The 18,810-nt window shown below is 29.5% G+C and overlaps 2 protein-coding genes across 2 annotated transcripts in view; both read right to left on the reverse strand.

Moving 5' to 3' along the window:
* The window catches only part of LOC101234962 (receptor-type tyrosine-protein phosphatase F), an 83,320-nt gene extending 64,880 nt beyond the window's left edge, over positions 1 to 18,440 (reverse strand). Inside the window, exons 1-2 of the mRNA XM_065818192.1 lie at positions 18,083 to 18,440; positions 13,533 to 13,910 (exon numbers count right to left, since the gene is read on the reverse strand). Of these exons, the coding sequence (XP_065674264.1) occupies positions 13,533 to 13,910; positions 18,083 to 18,176 (472 nt within the window). The 5' untranslated portion in view covers positions 18,177 to 18,440. The remainder of the gene's footprint in view (positions 1 to 13,532; positions 13,911 to 18,082) is intronic.
* Positions 9,255 to 12,101, reverse strand: LOC136072939 (uncharacterized). Its single transcript, XM_065818193.1, has 3 exons — positions 11,920 to 12,101; positions 11,351 to 11,838; positions 9,255 to 11,244 (listed from the first exon to the last, which is right to left on the reverse strand). The coding sequence occupies exons 1-3, from the start codon at positions 12,017 to 12,019 to the stop codon at positions 9,370 to 9,372; spliced, it is 2,463 nt and encodes an 820-aa protein (XP_065674265.1). The 5' UTR covers positions 12,020 to 12,101; the 3' UTR covers positions 9,255 to 9,369.
* Positions 18,441 to 18,810: the final 370 nt, after the last annotated feature.

Consider the following 18,810-nt stretch of genomic DNA (forward strand, 5'->3'; position numbering starts at 1 on the left):
ATGCCTTGAAAAACTATTTTAGTTTTCAATTTGTGATTTAAGGTATGAAATGCTTGAAATGCTTATATAAAATGTTACAATATTATTAATTACAAACTTTTTTATTTATGAAAAGCTCAACATGACAACAAGGTTGATGAGGAATGTCCCCAGTCAATAATCTGGAAAAGGAAAAAAACTAAAGGAATTCACAAAAAAAAAATGTTTCTTAAAGATCAACTCGTAGAGAACAGTTCCTTGTAGGGAAAAGATGAAGAGGAACCAGCATCTCCTGAGAAAGTACATTATCCAGCATTATCTGTTTCTGAGAGGCAGATTTTTAAAAATGGCAATGAAACATTTAATTGCAATTAGTTAAACATTTAAGTTACTAGCAGAAAATATATTAAAAAATACTGTAATAAGACCAACTAAACTTTACAATAAGATATATTTCTGTCAAATGGGTGCTTATAACAAAAAAAGTTAAAAAAGTTTTAATAATTTTTAGATAATGTAATAAAAAAAATAAAAGAATGATGTAAGGAATAGGAAAAAGTACTGTGTAGAAGTAAAGTTTTTTCTACGGTCAGAATCAACATAACTTTAAGACCATAGCTAATTTTCTCTTTTAGACCAAACATTTAGGTTTATTTTTATTATTTGCATCAAAATCAGTTGGAATAAAAGTCATTTATGCCACCTTTAGATTATCATGCATTGAAGATGTTTTGTGTGATTTTGGTTGTATTCTCTCTAAAATTCTGTTTCCAAGGTGGGAGTTGGTTAGGGTGATACTCAGAATAAGGTTAAGAATTCTTTAGAAGGTAACAAGCTAAAAATAAGTGACTAAAATAGATACTAAAATATAAAAAATTAGTCAAGATTTACTTTTATCAAAACTTTGTATAATTGTTTATATTTTAAAAATATGAGCATTATAAAAATTGTTTCAAATCATAAACTTTATTAAAAGATTTTTCCCTACTGAGCACTTTTAAATATGCTTATATAAATTGTAATGAAAAAATCATAGCAGGTCAATATTATATTCTAAAGTAACCCACCTAAATTATAACAAACATTTGACATGAAAATTTTTTTATAGGCTTGTTTTGGTTATTGGTGATTTACCCTTCTACACAGAAGTTTGGAAATTAATAAACGCATGCTGCCTTCAGACAAGAAAGAAGATTTACTTTTTATACAGGACCAGATTGAGGACTGGAAAATGGTGATTGGAGAATTTGATGGTTGTTTTGAGCAAGTCAGTGAGAGTTAAATCAAAGAAGAGTAAGGAAACCTTTTCTCTACAGGAAGAAGCAAAAATATCAGCAAGTTTTTAACGTGAACATGAAGTAAGTTTTGATGATTGTGATATTGAGTGTACTGATCAAAGTTTGATAATGAAGATTTTGAGATCTCTCGTTCTAAGTAAAAGAAAGCTGATAAAGGTCAGATACTCATTCCTCCTAAGGATACAGTGTCAAAAACTGCTAGAACTGCAATTGGAAAGGGTATTTCTAACAAAAAGGCAAATCCACAACTTCTGCTGTTACCATTTCTAGTGAAAATATTGATAATATTACTTTGTCCCTCAACTCTGGTCACAGAATATCTGATAAAATCATATGCAGCTATTCTGAGATCTAACTTGAGAAAAATGTTTCGAAACACTGGCAAACCAATTGTTTTACATTTTGATGGAAAATTTATTGAAGATTTTACAAGTGCAACAGATGAGACAAAAGACCATCTGTGTCGTTATAAAATGCAATAATGAGACACATCTTCTTTGTGTACCACACCTAGACCATGAAACAGGAGAGACACAATTTTCAGCTATTCAGAAGTTATTGGATTGCTTTCAAATTGGTAATTTCCTTCACGATCTATGCTTTGACATTACTGCTTCAAACACTGGTTTTTCAGGATATCTTGAGTTCCAGAACTTTGTCAAATATGTTGATGTGGTCAACAACTCATCCAAAAGACCATTAAATCTCATTCAAGAAAATGTGGAGCATTGAACGGAAGCTACAGGACCTACTTCAAATGAAGTATGCCTAGAAAAAAGTTAAAGAGAAGTTAAAGAGTTAAAGTGCGTAAAAGGAGCCAACTACTGTCACTGCTCCAACAGTAATTTTTTCACAGCTATGTGTTGTAGCTATTTTTTGTTCGCATTTCTTACTTCAGTTGGATCTTCCCCTATTGATACCACTTTGTAAAATCCTCACCAAGTTTCTAAGACACTTCGAAGATTTAACTAATTTTAAAAACAGTTGTGTTGAAACATACACTTTTTTATCAATATACTCTAGTTCATTATAACATATTGTTATAGTGAATTTTCAAGATTCACTCCAACTACATAGGTCTCCTATATGAACAAAATTGTAATACACTATTTCATATTTGTTAATTAGGACTAAAATAGACATATTAAAAAAAAAAATTAAATCAATTAGAATATATCTACTATTGATACCAATAGTTATAACTTGGTATAAAATTGGTCAAAAATATCAAAAAATTTTATTTTATAAATTTATTTTATGTTAATATTAAAAAACTTGATATTAATTTTAAACCAGTGGCTTCCAGTTATTCCCAACAAAAAGCAAAAAAAAAATTATTTATAAATATGACATCTGTGCCACTCAAAATTCCGACATGACAAACAAAATGGATATTTCTTATATAAATATAAATATAAATGTAAATATAAATATATATATATATATATATATATATATATATATATATATATATATATATATATATATATATATATATATATATATATATATATGTATATCAGGCCTTGTTACGAGATTTCGCTGCGTAGCGAAAACGCGTAGCGCATTTCTAAGTAACTCAACTCAGCAAATATATTTTGCATCGTTAGAAGTTATATTGCGTCACTAGCGTCTTTTCAAGTACCGCATTGTAATTAAAGTTATTTTATTAACGCATTAAAAATCATACAAACAGTTTGTTTTTTTCTCACTATAACAAAAGTTACAAATAAAATCTAAGTTCTTATTAAAAAAATCATTTTTATTATTTTCTTCAAATATAAACTAAATTTTATTTTGAAAAAAATATTTTTTTCATGAAACGTAAAATATTTGTTTATTTTCTTATGATTTTATATTTGGTTTTTGGTTATTTTATTAACTGTTAATACATTTTTTCTTATTTAATTTGTGAACTCTTTTTAATAATGTTTTTAAACAATAAAGTTTTTTTTTGTTATTTATCAGTTACCGATAACATATTCGTGATCATAATTTATTTTCGTAAATTAAATGAACATCATTAAAACTTTACGTTATTGAATTAACAATAAACATAATATCTTATTAATAAAATATTTACATCAAAATAAATCGTGCATTTTTTAAACTTATTATGACTAAAAATAATTTTTATATTTAAAAGGAATTTATATATTTAATTCCTTAAGATAAAACTTAAAACACTTTTTTTTTTTAACTAATTTTTAATAGCAAAAAAAAAAATTATGAAACAAACTGTTTCTTTAACAAAAAAATCTATTATTTTACAATTGCGGTTAAATGCTTTTACTTACGACTTTATTTCTTCTGAATAAACGTCACGTTAACGGAAATCAAAAGATAATTTAAATATTCTGAAGATATAAGTTTTTGCGTAGCGCAAAACTGCTGAACGCGTAGGCAAATCGCCTTTTCGCAAGCAAAATGCGAGCTGCATAGCGCTTCTTCACAAGGCCTGGTATATATATATATATATATATATATATATATATTTATATATATATATATTATTTCCTCTATTTGAAAGTTAAATTCAGCATGACATTTTTTTTTTTAATTCTAGTTGAACTTTATCATATTATCCCTTGATCGTACTTTGGTTAAGTCATACTATTCACTAACTCATACAGTTTTCTACATTCTATTTATTAATGACTACTATATCTAAAATCAAAAACATCAAATAAAATTCAAAACGCTTGAATATCAAATACTTTTGTGTCAACTATAATTAAACAAACTAAATATTTTGACTGATATCTTTGAAATGGTCAAGCTTATATTGAAGCCTTTTTATTAAAAAGCTTAAAGCAAAACAAAACTAAAAATTAGAACTATAATAGAAAGATTCTATTACACTTCTAATTTTTATAAATACTATAAATACTAAGTCACCTAACCTCCTTAAGTCAGACATATATATTTATTAAGTATATAATGAAGTATTTAAAAAAAATTCACTTGATAATAATTAAATTGCACATTCAGTTTAAATTTGAAAGTAGTTTTCTGTTTTGTACAAACAATAAATGGAAAGTTTTATCTGCAAACTTGGAAATTGGGACAAGAATACTTAGTATAAAAAACCATGCGTTAAATATTTTTAATGACTAAATAAAGTCATTAAAAATGTTTTAAAATTTTAAACTTTAGTAATAAGTCAAATAAAAATCTATAAATAATTTTTTAAATAAAAAAAATTTCAAATAAATAATAGTCAATGAAGTAGGAACTTCCTTGCATGCTCTTTCTCATGTACATTATTTTATAAATATACAGAATCCCCTATCAACTTTATCACTTCAGTAATATGCCAGAGTACCAGACAGCTTATTTGATAACTATCATGGTAGTATTTGTGGAAAAGAGAAAGAAATGCAACCTTACAAAAATGGGACAGTGGCTCCAACTTAGCATATAGACCAGGTCTAAATACATTTACAATGTATTTTTGGACCTCGTCTATGAGAGATAGAGCATCATTAAAAAAATTAACCCAAACATAACAATAGTATTCCATACAGAGACATGAATGAGTGATTTATAAAGGTAGAGGAACCAGAATAATGTATCAGGTAATGGAATCAGAAGTAAGAAAATGGCGAGCACAATAAAGAGAAGCAGATGCTAACTTTACAATGAATTGTATATTTAGTTTCCATGAGATGTCAGTAGTGGATGATAATGCAAGAAGATTTAAAGTAGAGGACTCAGTGAGAGGGTTGCCACTTATTAATTTAGGAATGTCAAAATTATTAATAAAGGTTTGTAAAAAAAAAAACTGTTTAGTTTTGTTGGAGCTAAAACTCACGAGCCATTGCGAACCCCAAGCTATTACAGAAGAGAAATCACATTCAAGATTGATTATCTGCTCTAAGCAATCGAAAAGTAAAGACTTATTGTCAAGACAGGACTATAAAGTTGAGTGGCCAGCAAATAAAACCACTTTAGATGTAAGATTGTCTGGAAGATCATTAATGTAGATTAATGATCCTCCAGACAATCAAGACAAGTATAAAGTCTTGTGATACCCCAAAAATTCCTGGTAATGAAGAAGAATGTTGGCCTTTGAGGATAACTTTAACACTGCAGTTAGAAAAATGAGTTAATAATCTCAAAAATTTTCCCAGATACACCATATTAGAGTGTTAGCCAGAAAAATATATTTTAAAGCGTTTTTGCAATATTGGGAATATTTATTGATATTGATCTATTGGGAATTACGCAGTTGAACTAGCTCTATATTAACCTAAATGTGAAGCAAGTTTTAGAGAAGACCAGCATGCCAAACTTTATTAAAGCTTAAGATGTGTCAAGAGCAATAGCCCTTGCCTCTCCACCTCCATCTAATGTATGATAGCAACTTTTTGTTACAACAGTTAGTAACTCAGTCGCAAAACGAGAAGATCGAAATTTGTATTGACTGCGGGAAAGTTATTAGACTTAAAATAAGATGTTAGAAATTTGTTGATTAAAGACAATTTTATACAGAGGCAAAGTTTTTAGTTCTAGTTTTTATTCAGTAAATAATTTTAGTTCTAGTTTCTATTCAGTTCAATTTTTATTTATTGTATAAATTTTTTTATCTCATCTAATTTTGTTATAATATAATTTATTAATAATACAGGCATATATAATTTAAAAAATTAGAACTTAGTGCTACAAGCAAGCACAAAAATGAGAAAACTTAATTAAATGTAACATTATACACCCAGTGCTGTGGTTAGGGGTGCTAAGCCCCCCCTCATCCCCCTTAAATATCAAATAATTAAAAACATAAGAACAACCTGTCATTAGGGCTTCGAAATTTTAAAAAACTTCAATTATTATGTATATAAAAAAATAGCTTCTCAAATTTGGTAACAATAAAGAGTTATTATATTGACTTTAATAATTAATCATACATTTTGGAAATAATGGGCGTAGTGATTATACAGTTATCATCTAGACTAGATGACAATTTAGTTTTAAGAAAACTCACATTTCCACTGACGCTGACATTTGATTTCTCCATCCATTTGTAAGCAAGCCACAGATTGAAAAAAGTTTTTCAACATGTGCTTGAGTTGCAGGAGTTGCAATAATGGTGCAATATATGGGTAAACGCCACGCCTCATCTTCCAGAAATTTAAAGCCCTTTGGCACATAGAGCTGGTCCTATTATTTCAATAAAATATTTGTTGAGTTCATTTTGTGCTTCATTACCTGGAACAATTTTTATTTTATCTACTTGCTTTTTTGCCAATAAAAAATTCCATTTCGTAAATGCATTTATTGCTGGAGCAAACTCAGCAGAAATAACAGATGCACTTGCTGAAGATAAATCATTGCACAGTTTCTCTGATTTGCTCAATATCTAAAAGAACTATTGCACAAGTGGGGTCAAGAAGACATGCAACACTTGGCAGTGGATTAAAATTAGGATTGTTTGGCTGCAAAAGAACTGCAAATCATAGGAGTAGATCTGCAAGCATTAACTGCTACACTTTTGGCATCTCCAAATTGCTCAAGGTGGCATTCTAAATTAAGTATTAAAGGTATAACACTGGATAGAGAAAGTACATCCATCAATAGATTGTCAGCTTCATTGGCAAAAGGTTCTAAAAAATTTTAAAATATCTAGAAGCATTACCCATTTGCTATTGGCAAGTGAATGTTCACCAAGCACTTCGTTAATAGATGTCTTTATTACCAGAAATCTCGGAACCATAAAGTAAGTGCTGCTCCATCTTGTAGAATAGGGGCTGATCACAATCTTACCACATTTGTTGATAATTTTTCCCACTAATCTACATACCTTCAATAGTAAGCCATGATATTTACCATCATATACAAGTTTTAGAACTAGCTGTATAACATGCAAAGCATCCCAATTTTCTAAATGTTACGCTTTCAACTATCAAGTCAACTTTTTCCCACTTTTCACTATTTGTCATATTCTCATGGTCTTTCTAATCTGTTATCTGCTTTTCATTTCTAGGCTTTTTACACTTATTGTATTAGAATTTTCATTTCTAATACAATAAGTGTATCACGTTCAGCTTTCATTCTCTACAACTTTATGACTTTGACGGTATTTGCTCCATTATCTGAAATAACAAGCAATATTTTTTCTCTGGAAATATTCCAAATACTTTAGGCATTTTTTAAAATAATCAACAATTTGTTCCCCTGTATGTGGATATTTCACAAAATACAAATTAGGTAGAGCATATATCGGTTTTTAGGACTTGTAGTGAAAAAAACAAACCGAAATTCCTAAAAAGGGTGCAGTAAGATTTTTTTTTAGTCCAGCCTTCAAGGCATATTGTGAAACAACATCTGGTTCTGATTTGTAGAACTATTCTAAAAGAGTGGGCCTGACAGTTTCTTGCTAAGTGAAACTAGAAAAAGATAAAAGGTTTTGTATAATTTTTTTTGTATATTTATATTTTATTTATCTATCTATTGTCAACCTATCTATAAATAAGTTTGTATACGTTGTTAAATATTTACTCTAAAATGAGAAAATAAGTTGTTAGTTTCAAAATAAAAACAATTCCTAAAACAGATAAACAAACCTTAAGATTTGTTGGGTTTTTTCCAAACAACTTTAAATTACATACTGTTTCACCATCAAGTAAGACTAAACATACTGATTTGTTGGATGATGTATTTTGTTGGATGACGTAATTTGTTGGATGATCGTAGTTAAACTATTTCCATACTGAACTATTCTTTTTCTACCAGAGTAGTGAACTACAAACTTAGCCCAATGGCACAATGCTAGTCATTGAAACCCACTCAGATGGTAATCCAACTAATACTACTCTCTAATAATAATTATATTGCATATTCCTACATCTTCTCCTATTCTATTTGTGTCTGGTTAATGCAGTCTTTCATGCATTATCTTGGCTGTTATTCTAACAATAAACTCTTTTTTTTTCATGGGTTGTTTGCCCAGAACCATAATTGAACCTGTCATTTCAAAAAGGACACAAGTCTATTAATAGGAACTTTTTCAGACCATAAAAAATATGTTTTTTATAAAAAGTCCCTGGTGGTAAGGAAACTAAATATATGAGTAAATAAACAATAAAAAAAGATTAAAGATAAAATGATATACAATTTATGTGAGTTTTTTTTTTTTTTTTTTTTTTTTAAGATATATCATGGAAATATTTTTAATTTAAATTTTTAAATTAAAAGTTTTAATAAATGAACTTGTATCCTTTTTGAAATGAGAGTGTTCTTGTAATTCTATGATTTGCTGTTTTTCCATTGTTAGAGTTATTATTGATGACTACAAAGACTGCTGACTGCGGTTATTGCTGATTTAAAAATGTATATTTCTTAAGATTTTATAATATTGATACAGACAATTTTACCTGTGCAGCAAAAGCTAATCAAGCAGCCCTGCAGTTGGATTAGTTAGATTTTTCATTTTGCTTGACTATTTGTGTTCATTTAAAGCTGAAAATAACTTGTTTAGCTGGAGTTCCATTTTTGTGAACATGCCCTTTCTAATATAGCTTGTTGGTATGTCTGCAGGTATTTAGGAATATTAAAATAATACTTATATTATTATATATTAGGGGTAGTCATTTTGAGGGAATTTTTAAAAACGAAGTATATACCCAGCTAAAGTTGGAGCAAATATGCTAAAACTTAGTCAAAAATTTTTTTAGGTCAACCGGGTGACTTTTAAGTCCCCCTCAAGACTAAAGTTGTTAAGAAATTGTTCTTCAAAAAAGGAAAAATAGGGTGTGTTTAGGGTGTTTGAGGGGGATTTAAATGAAAAAATTATTTCCATTTTTTTTTGTTTGTTTGTTATTTGTTATCTATATTTTCATTTTAAAAGGGTATGTCATCATTTTTTTTTTACATATTCTCGGTTAAAACGATATTTAAGAAATCAAAAAATGAAAAGTTTAAGTTACGCAAGTGGTTATGAAATCAGCAAATTATGTTATCAACCAAAAAAACAAACTATTTTGAACTAAACAAGTAATTTACCATTTAATAAAAATCTTTACAAATACTATCAAGACAAAAATTATGCATTAATTGAAATAAGTATTTTAAAATGAACAACAATTTCCTAAGTCTACAATTTCCTCTTCTTTAGTTTAGAGAGTGACATCAGGCTTTCTGATAGTTTTTTTTTTGTAATATTACTTTTTCCCACACCAAAAACTTTGAAAGTTGACCTTACTTTGTCGACGGTTAAAAGTCTGTTCTGCTTGTCATCTTCATTTTCGTATCTTTGCACAAACTGCTGCATCATTCCGATTGCTCGTTCAGAATGATCATTGACAACAATTAACATTTTGGCAAAGTTTTCAAAATTCTTAAACGAAGACTGGGTGTGCCAATATTGGGGTGGAAGTGACAACCAGTCTCTCACTCTCTGATTATCCAACCCTATCATTGAAAAAATTAAATATGAAAACTCATTAACCAAAAGAGAGAGAGTTGGTACCTTCATATTATTTATGATATTAATCTCGTCTATTCGTTCTTTGCTTCTATGTTTAAAAAAATCTGGATCCGGCATTTGAAAGGAAAGCAAAGCATCTGCAATGGCTGTTTTTTTATCCATAGAAATATTTTTATCCAAAAGAGCCAAGGGAATAATTGTTGAATCAAGATACCATGTATGCTTATAAAGAGATGCTAACACAGCGTCTACTGCCTCCGGATTGGAGCAAACTTTCTTATACTCATTCATCTGAAAGATTGCATCAAGATCAGACGCAGGAGATTGAATCGCTTTATGTGCTTGAAGGTACCACCTTGTGTAAAAACATACTATGAACTCGCAGATGAGTTTTAAATCTTCGCGTAGATTATCATTTTCTTGCACAAATGTCAGTTGCTTGCACAAAAGCTGAAGTTTAAGATAGTATAAACTCTTGCCTAAAAACCTAGCATGATGAACAGCTCCAGTTTTCTTTAACTTGAAATGTGCAGAAGGGGATAAACACTGCATGGTTAGTTCAGCCAACTCTCTTCGGTCATTCCTCATATTGTGTTTTTTAGTAATATAGGTCTCACAGTAATCTAAAGTTTTCCTTGCAGCTTCATTCAAAACTGTTCCTTCAACGGTTTTCCAATCAAAAGAGGTCAGGTTATTTTTGTCGTATTTGAATTTAGGGTTCTCAAACATATGTTTGAACTTTACGAATAAGGGATTTTCAGGCCCTACGCTACTCTCTTTTATCACTGCTTCACAGAAATGAACCATTCTAAGCTTAATGATATGATGCCTACATGCTAGTAGAAGAAGGTATTTGTCTACCTCTTTTGCATTCCTAATAAGTGATCCTTTCTTAGAACCAGTATTACTTGAAGTTGTATCAAAGCATACTCCGCATACTTTTGAAATGAGGTCATATTCTTCTAGTATTTTCATGATTCCTATATACATATCTTCACCTGAAGAAGACGGCAAGGCAGGTACTCCAAGAAGATGCGACACCCCCTCAATATTAACGAGCACAGCTAATCTTTCATTCTTCAGTCTTTTTCCCCGATTCATTTCAAACAAAGTCTTTCCGTCAAAATGAATTATACAGGGATAACGGCTTTTTTCCACGGCCTTCTTTATATCTAATTTAGCAATTTCTGCAGTATCCTTAGCAGTTTTTTTCATCTTCCTTAATGCAGTTGAAGCACTGGCTTTGCATTTTGCGATATCAACTCCACAATCTTGAAGAATTGCTCCAGTTACTTTTTGTAAGACATTCGGGGAATTATCATTTGCTGTAGCTATGATAGATACATTTCCATCAAAAATATTCATAGGGACTTTGGCAGTAATGTTACAATCATCTGCTCTTCTATGATGCCAAACTTCGGGTTCGAATTCTGAATCAGAATCAGCGCTAGTGTCAGTGAAACTCAAGTCTAATTCTGAGGTAGCGTCAATCTTAGGAGATTCGTCTTCTAGCCTTGTCCTCTTCCTCACACCTTCAGAAACCTAAAATTTACTTTAACATGGTATATGTGTATTAACAAATAATGTATGTTAAATTAGCAAATTTTAATAAAAAGGTCAAATTAACCCACTAAAAACAACATAAAACCTTTTTGCTAAATTTTCTATCTTCTGATCCCAAACTAAAATGTCTCGGTCCTTCCTGGTCTTCCAAAAAAGTTAAATCATCGTGCTTATCTTTAACTGAGCGTTTTTTATCCTTCCTAGTTTGGTTCTTTAAATCTGTAGAACCAATCCAAAACAGCTTTTTCAAAAATGAAATAAACTCCCCTTGATTAACCTTGTCTCTAGCTGATCCTCTGTATTTATTTCTACTCAAATCTGAATACTTCTTGTCCATCTTCATTAGGTTCTTGATAATATTTTTATCTGACATTACTTGAAATCCCGCTTTAAGCCATGGTCTTTTAATTAAGCCTAAAATGCATTCACAATCATCTACTTCACATCTCTTGTAACCCTGAATCTTGTTAGGAGGGCATGATAAAATTGTTGACTTCTTAACATTATGAGGAAGTAGTGATCTTCTGTAGGCAATGTGTTGAAGAATATCCATTCCAGTAGGGAGTTGAAGACCTTAAGAAAAAAAAAATCAATATTCTAATTTTTAACAAAAAGTTTAAAATTCAAAACAATTTTTTTAAATTAGATATGTACATGTAATAGCTGGTTTAGCCTCATTTATGATAAAAAGTTTGCTTTTGCTTGATCTGAGAAACCTTCTCTTCCCAATATCTTTTACAAATTTTTTTTCCATTTTTGTATTCAATCTAAATAGATTTAATGGTTTGTAATTAGTTAAAAACTTCAATACAATTTTACTTTATATTGTAATTCGATTAATAACAATCAAGTAAATACGAAAGTTATTTACAAAAATAAAATAATGTAACACAATTTCACGTACAATTTGTTTATAAAAACGCTTAGTGACTTAAAACATACAGTGCAGGATCTTCAGCACATTTTCTTCTGCATTATTTTATTAGAATTTTTTTATTGTTGCCGATTTTCATAACCGTGCGTAACATAAAATTTTCATTTTTTCCTTTCGTATATATCGTTTTAACCAAGAATATGTAAAAAACATGATGACATACCCTTTTAAAATGAAAATATAGATAACAAGTAACAAAAAAAAAAAAAAAATGGAGATAATTTTTTCATTTAAGTCCCCCTCAAACACCCTGAACACACCCTATTTTTCCTTTTTTGAAGTACAATTTCTAAGCAACTTTAGTCTTGAGGGGGACTTAAAAGTCACCCGATTGACCCAAAAAATTTTTTGACTAAGTTTTAGCATATTAGCTCCAATTTTAGCTGGGTATGTACTTCGTTTTCGAAAATTCCCTCAAAATGACTACCCCTATTATATATATATTAGGAATATTATTATATATTATTATATTATATATATATTATATATATATATATATATATACATATATATATATATATATATATATATATATATATATATATATATATATATATATATATATATATATATATATATATATATATATATATATATATATATATATATATATATATATATATATATATATATTATATATATATATTAGGAATATTATATATATATTAGGAATACTATTATATATATATATATATATATATATATATATATATATATATATATATATATATATATATATATATATATATATATATATATATATTAGGAATATTAAAAGTAATATGAAAAGGAAGTTAGGGTTATTAGATGTTTCTTTTAATTTAATTGATTTTAGTTGGCAAATATGCATAACTTCAACATAAAAAAATTAAATCTATCAGCTTATTACCAATAAGTTACTTCTTTACTATCCTTGACTATTTAACTTTTTGAGATTCCAAAAACATTTTCTTGACTGGGTGTGTTTATTTACAGTTAAAATTAACAAACATATCTGCTGTTCATTGTGTCATGTCCCTGTTTATGTAGGTGAGCTCCGTAAATAAGAAGCAAATTCTTATTTGAGAGTTTTAACATTAGAAATAATTTAAAAAAAGGTTCATTTTTATGGCAATACATATATGTGTATATATACATATATATATATATATATATATATATATATATATATATATATATATATATATATATATATATATATATATATATATATAGAGAGAGAGAGAGAGAGAGAGAGAGAGAGGAGAGACTTTGTTTTTTTTTTTAATCTAAGTAAAATAACTTTTTCTTTGTTTTTAAATAATATTTAAAAAAATGTTAAATAAAATCTTACTTATCACCTCCAAAACAATTGTAGATTTTGCAACAAACATAGAACTAGTTCGTATTTGGCAAAAAAACTTTACTCCATCATCAACTTTAAGTTGAACTGATCTAAGAGTCAATACTGCAAAAGTTAATTCATCTGTTGAAATTACAACATTTGAACTGCCATAGCGCTTGGTTGATTGTTCATTGTTAAATTCAAGAGGATTGTTTTTTTGTTTTCCAGCTATAATAACTTCTCTGGAGTTTTCCTTACTTTCAAACCCAAATGTAATGAGCTTACTTTCATCTGTCATATTGAATTGCCATTCAAAAACAGCATTCTTAGTATCTTCAACTTGAATTTTTCGATTAGGATCATTATTAGTAAACTCAATGCCAGCATCTAAATAAAAAAATATTAATTACACAACATAGCTAAAACAACTGTATTTGTTAAAAAATTATGAATAAGAATTTGTGTTTAATAGATTGCAAAAAATTAGTTAAATAATATATAATTAGCTAATAAAGTAATTCACACGTGCATGAGCTGATAAGCTCATGCACGTGTCAAACTAATTTCCTATGCTTCTTAGCTTTTTTACCAAAATAAGCTGTATGGTAGGTTAATATAGGAGTTAGAAGCTGCAATTAAAGGGCCTAATACAGCAACAACATAGCAATTCCAGCTTAATATTGTGTTAAATATTCTATTAACATTTTTAGTTAGTTAAAGATCTTGGAGTACTAATAATTTACCTCCACTTATCATTAATTATTTGTAAATGAATTTAATTAAATGAAAATATTGTGTTTTATGGAAATTGAAGAAAATAAAGCTGATGCTCCTACAAGAGTAGGGGAGGGAGGGGAGCATTGGGCAGTCGGGAGGTTTGGGCACCCCCTCATTTCTCATAATCTATTCTAGATATTTTTTGTTTTCTACCATAGCATTATAGTTTTATAACTGGTAACACCGCTCACCAAAAGTGTCTCTGTCATTTCACTTGGTTGTCAAGTTACATGCGCTTAATGGTTTGTTGTGTACAAAAGTAAATATTTTGTTTGGGATTTGAAGAAAGATAACAAAGAAATCTGCAAGAAAGTGTAAGTATCTGTGTTAACTTTTTCTTTTGCATTTAATAAACATTATATTTACCTGGCAATTAGGATTTAACATTTGATAAAAATAAACTTATTCAAATCTATTTGAAAAGTGAGGTTATAGGGAGCATTGGGCACGCAGGTAGGAGGGAGGTTTGGGCATGCCCAATGCTCCCCCTTTTTTATAGTTTGTTTTGGTGTCATACGTTTGTAGTTTTTTGCTATGCATATTGAATTGAATATTTAATCATTTCTTTTCAGGACAATGCCGTTTTCATTTAAAAAAAGAAATAAACGACGTGAAATACCTAGAGATGTTATTTTGCGCGCATTGGAAGAGGTTTCTAAAGGAGGAAAAATTAAAACTACTGCGATTAAATATGATATACCCAGGTCTAACCTTCAAAGATACATAAAACAGGGTGGCGTTGTGAAAGATATTTCTTCTAAATTTATATCATCCCAAATATTCATGAAAGATGAAGAAGAAAAAATTTCAGAATATCTTGTAACATTATTTAAACTAAACCATGGAATGTCAAAACTGAAGGCACGTGAATTGGTTTACGAATACGCCACTGCTATTAATAAAAAAATACCAGACAACTGGACAGAGAAGAAACTTGCATCCAATGATTGGCTAAGGGGATTTTTTAAAAGACAACCTCATCTTTCGATAAGGACACCAGAAGCTACCAGTCTCTCACGTGCCACAAGTTTCAATAAGAAAAATGTCAGAGATTTTTTTGAAAATCTTAAAACTGTATATGAACGGCATTGCTTCGGCCCTGAGTCTATTTACAATATAGACGAAACTGGATTATCAACAGTACAACGAACCCAGAAAGTGATTGCTCTCAGAGGCACTAAGCAAGTTGGGCAAGTAACGTCAGCTGAAAGAGGGACACTTGTAACGGTTTGCTGCGGTATTAATGCATTAAGTAACTCAATACCACCCTTTTTCATATTCCCACGGGTTAATTTCAAAACATATATGCTAAATGATGCACCTGTTGGTTCAGATGGAGCAGCACATCCTTCAGGGTGGATGACAGCACCATGTTTTTTAAAATATATACACCATTTTGCAAAACACGCAAAACCAACGCCTTCCTCACCAGTTCTATTGCTGCTGGACAATCACGAAAGCCATATTTCAGTACCAGTTCTTGATTTTTGTAAAGAATCAGGCATTGTTTTAATGACTTTCCCACCGCACTGCAGCCATAAACTGCAACCCCTAGACCTGACTGTCTATGGGCCACTCAAAACTTATTATAACACTGTTGTAACAGATTGGATGGTAAGCAATCCTGGCAAAACCGTAACAATTTATGAAATCCCAAAATTAGCAGCAAAAGCCATCCCACTTGCATTCAAGTTGCAAAATATTCAAACAGGATTTAAAAAACCTGGCATTTGGCCATTCAATTCAAACATTTTCTCTGATGAAGATTTTGTTTGTTCTTCTATAACTGATCGCTGCTTGCCGGAAGAGAATAATGTTGCTACAGAAAAATCGATTTTAGAACAACCTATCATGGAACAGCCTTCAACAGAAGAAAATCTGAGTCTGGAGGATCGTACAAGTTCAAATGTGGAAGCCACTGGGCCATCTCAACTGGAATCTTTATCTAAAAACCAGACTAGGGGCACTGTCAATGTAACACCTGATTTAGTAAGACCATTTCCGAAAGCCGGCCCCAGAAAATTGGATGGCATGAAACGGAAGAAAGGAAAAACTAAAATATTGACAGACACACCCAAGAAAAGAATTATAGAAATGGAAGAAAAAGAAAGAAAAAGAAAAGATAAGATCAAAGAGCTCAATAAAAATCGAAAATGCTCTAGAAACGAGAAAAGCACGAAGATTAGCAGTGATGATGAAATAAAAAATGCTTCCGTTTCTGATGTAGACCTTGTTGAAATTGATTCATCGGAAGAAGATTTTGATGTAGACGATGTAATTGTTATGGATAGAAAATTCCAAATCAATGACTTTGTGTTAGTTAAATTTGACACCAAAAAAACTGTTTATCATTATGTTGGAATAGTCAAAGAGGTTAATCACTCCATGGCAACTGTCAAATTCATGAGAGCGAGTAAGATAAGAAATACGTTTATGTTTCCTGACATCGAGGACGTAGCCAGCGTCCCCCTGGAGGATATAAAGACAAAATTGCCTACACCAACAACATGGATAAAACGTGGCAGTCTAAAATATAAATTTGACAAGCCTCTTTGGGTTATACCAAATTTAAGATAAGTCTTATTAAGTCCTACATCGTGCAGTATTGATTCCAAGTGACATTGTTTAATTTTTTGTAAAGTTTATGATAAGAAAAAATGTTTGTATTACAAGTTGGATTACAATTTTTTATAGCAATGCTATATAATACTTAAGCATAGTAGTATATTAAAACAATATCGTGCATATTAATTACAGTGCCCAAACCTCCCCACAGGGGTGCCCAAACCTCCCAACCACAGGGAGGTTTGGGCACTTTGGACATGTGTTAGAAAATCGTATGTAACTTTGCGAGTAATTTTAATACTAAAACTCTTCTTAGCAATAATTACAGCCAAATATGTGTGCTAGATATATTTGAAATAAAATTTTGATTATAATAAAAAATAACAGTTTTATTAGCATTTATGTGAAAAAGTGCCCAATGCTCCCCACTCTCCCCTACATTAAAACCGACAGCATTGAATCTATTTTAATAACTTTGGTGTTGATTGAATACTGTCTAATAAAACACATTTTCCAGAAAAACAAATTTGCAGATGCAATGTAGAAGTCACTACCTCATCTCATTTGTGTTTAACTACTTTTTGCTTGATTAATTATTAACTAACTACAAAATTTATTTTGAATTAGTGTGTTCTACAATATAACTTCTATTATAGAGTGACACTAAAATGAGAACATTGGGACAATTTGAATATTCCATGTTCTTATTGCACAATAAGACTATTATTCATTTTTATTTTATTAATTTTGGTCACTTTTATTAAGAGTGTTCAAATGATATATCAATAAAATAGTTATTCATCAATAAAGATGTTGTTCATATTGCTTTTTCTGTCAAGACTCATTATGTTTCCATAATGCTATCCCATTTCTAAAGTTTATTGAACCTTGTTATAATTTTTTATGAGAATATGTAAGACATTAACATAAAATTAATATCTGTATTATAGATCTTGTGCAATCAAAATGTGAACTGTTCTTACTACATGTAAAAAAATGATTTAAAATAATTTATTAAATCATATAAAATATGATATCATATGATAAAAATATAAATATATATCCATAAATATATATATAAATTCTACAAAACATAAATAATAATGAAGAAATAGTTGAAATACTAAAGTTGAAATACTAGACTAAGCTCTAGTCAACCGAAATTTTTTGTTAATTTTTTTCTATTTTTGAATTTTTATTTGATAGTAACAACATACCTATTGCTGTCAATACACTTAAGACATATAGAAAGCCATAGTTTTTCTTTTTTGAAAAATAAAACGCATATATAGAATTGCAAATAACAATCATACTGCCCGGAATAATAGTTTAACATGACAATCTAACGGTGATTTAAAATTTCGTTTTTTGTTTCATGTCAAAAGTCATATAGCACTGACAATAGAACAACAAAACTGAGCATTTTAAAAAAATGACTTAGGTTTGAATATAAAGTTAATTCATTTTAAAAGGAAATTTTTGCTCAAGAATTTGTCAAATGTTAATAATGAAAAATCATTAACAGCTTAAAAAAGATGACATATGTACAGACATGCTCCCCCCCCTTACCCGTTCAATACGCGCAAGTTAGATTACGAAGTTTTATAAAAATATGCAAATTAACACTTTCCATACGGAATACCGCTCACACCACGTCCTCTGAATTGCAAAAATCATCAAAGCAATAAAACAAATAAAATAAAATTCTGTTTTTATAAAAGTTCAACTTTAGCTATTTCTGTTCTGAATGCGTGCTTGATCAAGTCAAACCTAAACTTCTTTTTAATTAGATGCTATTGGAGTTGTCTTTGCTAAGATATCGATGATTACAAAAATACATTTACAATAATTTTTTTTTGTTAAAAAGGACTTGGACGTTGCATCAAAAGTTTCCGCAGGGCTAACCGCAAAACTAGTAACATAATTTTTTTTTGCGTACGCAAGA

Source organism: Hydra vulgaris, chromosome 14 (assembly GCF_038396675.1).
Source record: "Hydra vulgaris chromosome 14, alternate assembly HydraT2T_AEP".
Lineage (NCBI taxonomy): Eukaryota > Metazoa > Cnidaria > Hydrozoa > Anthoathecata > Hydridae > Hydra > Hydra vulgaris.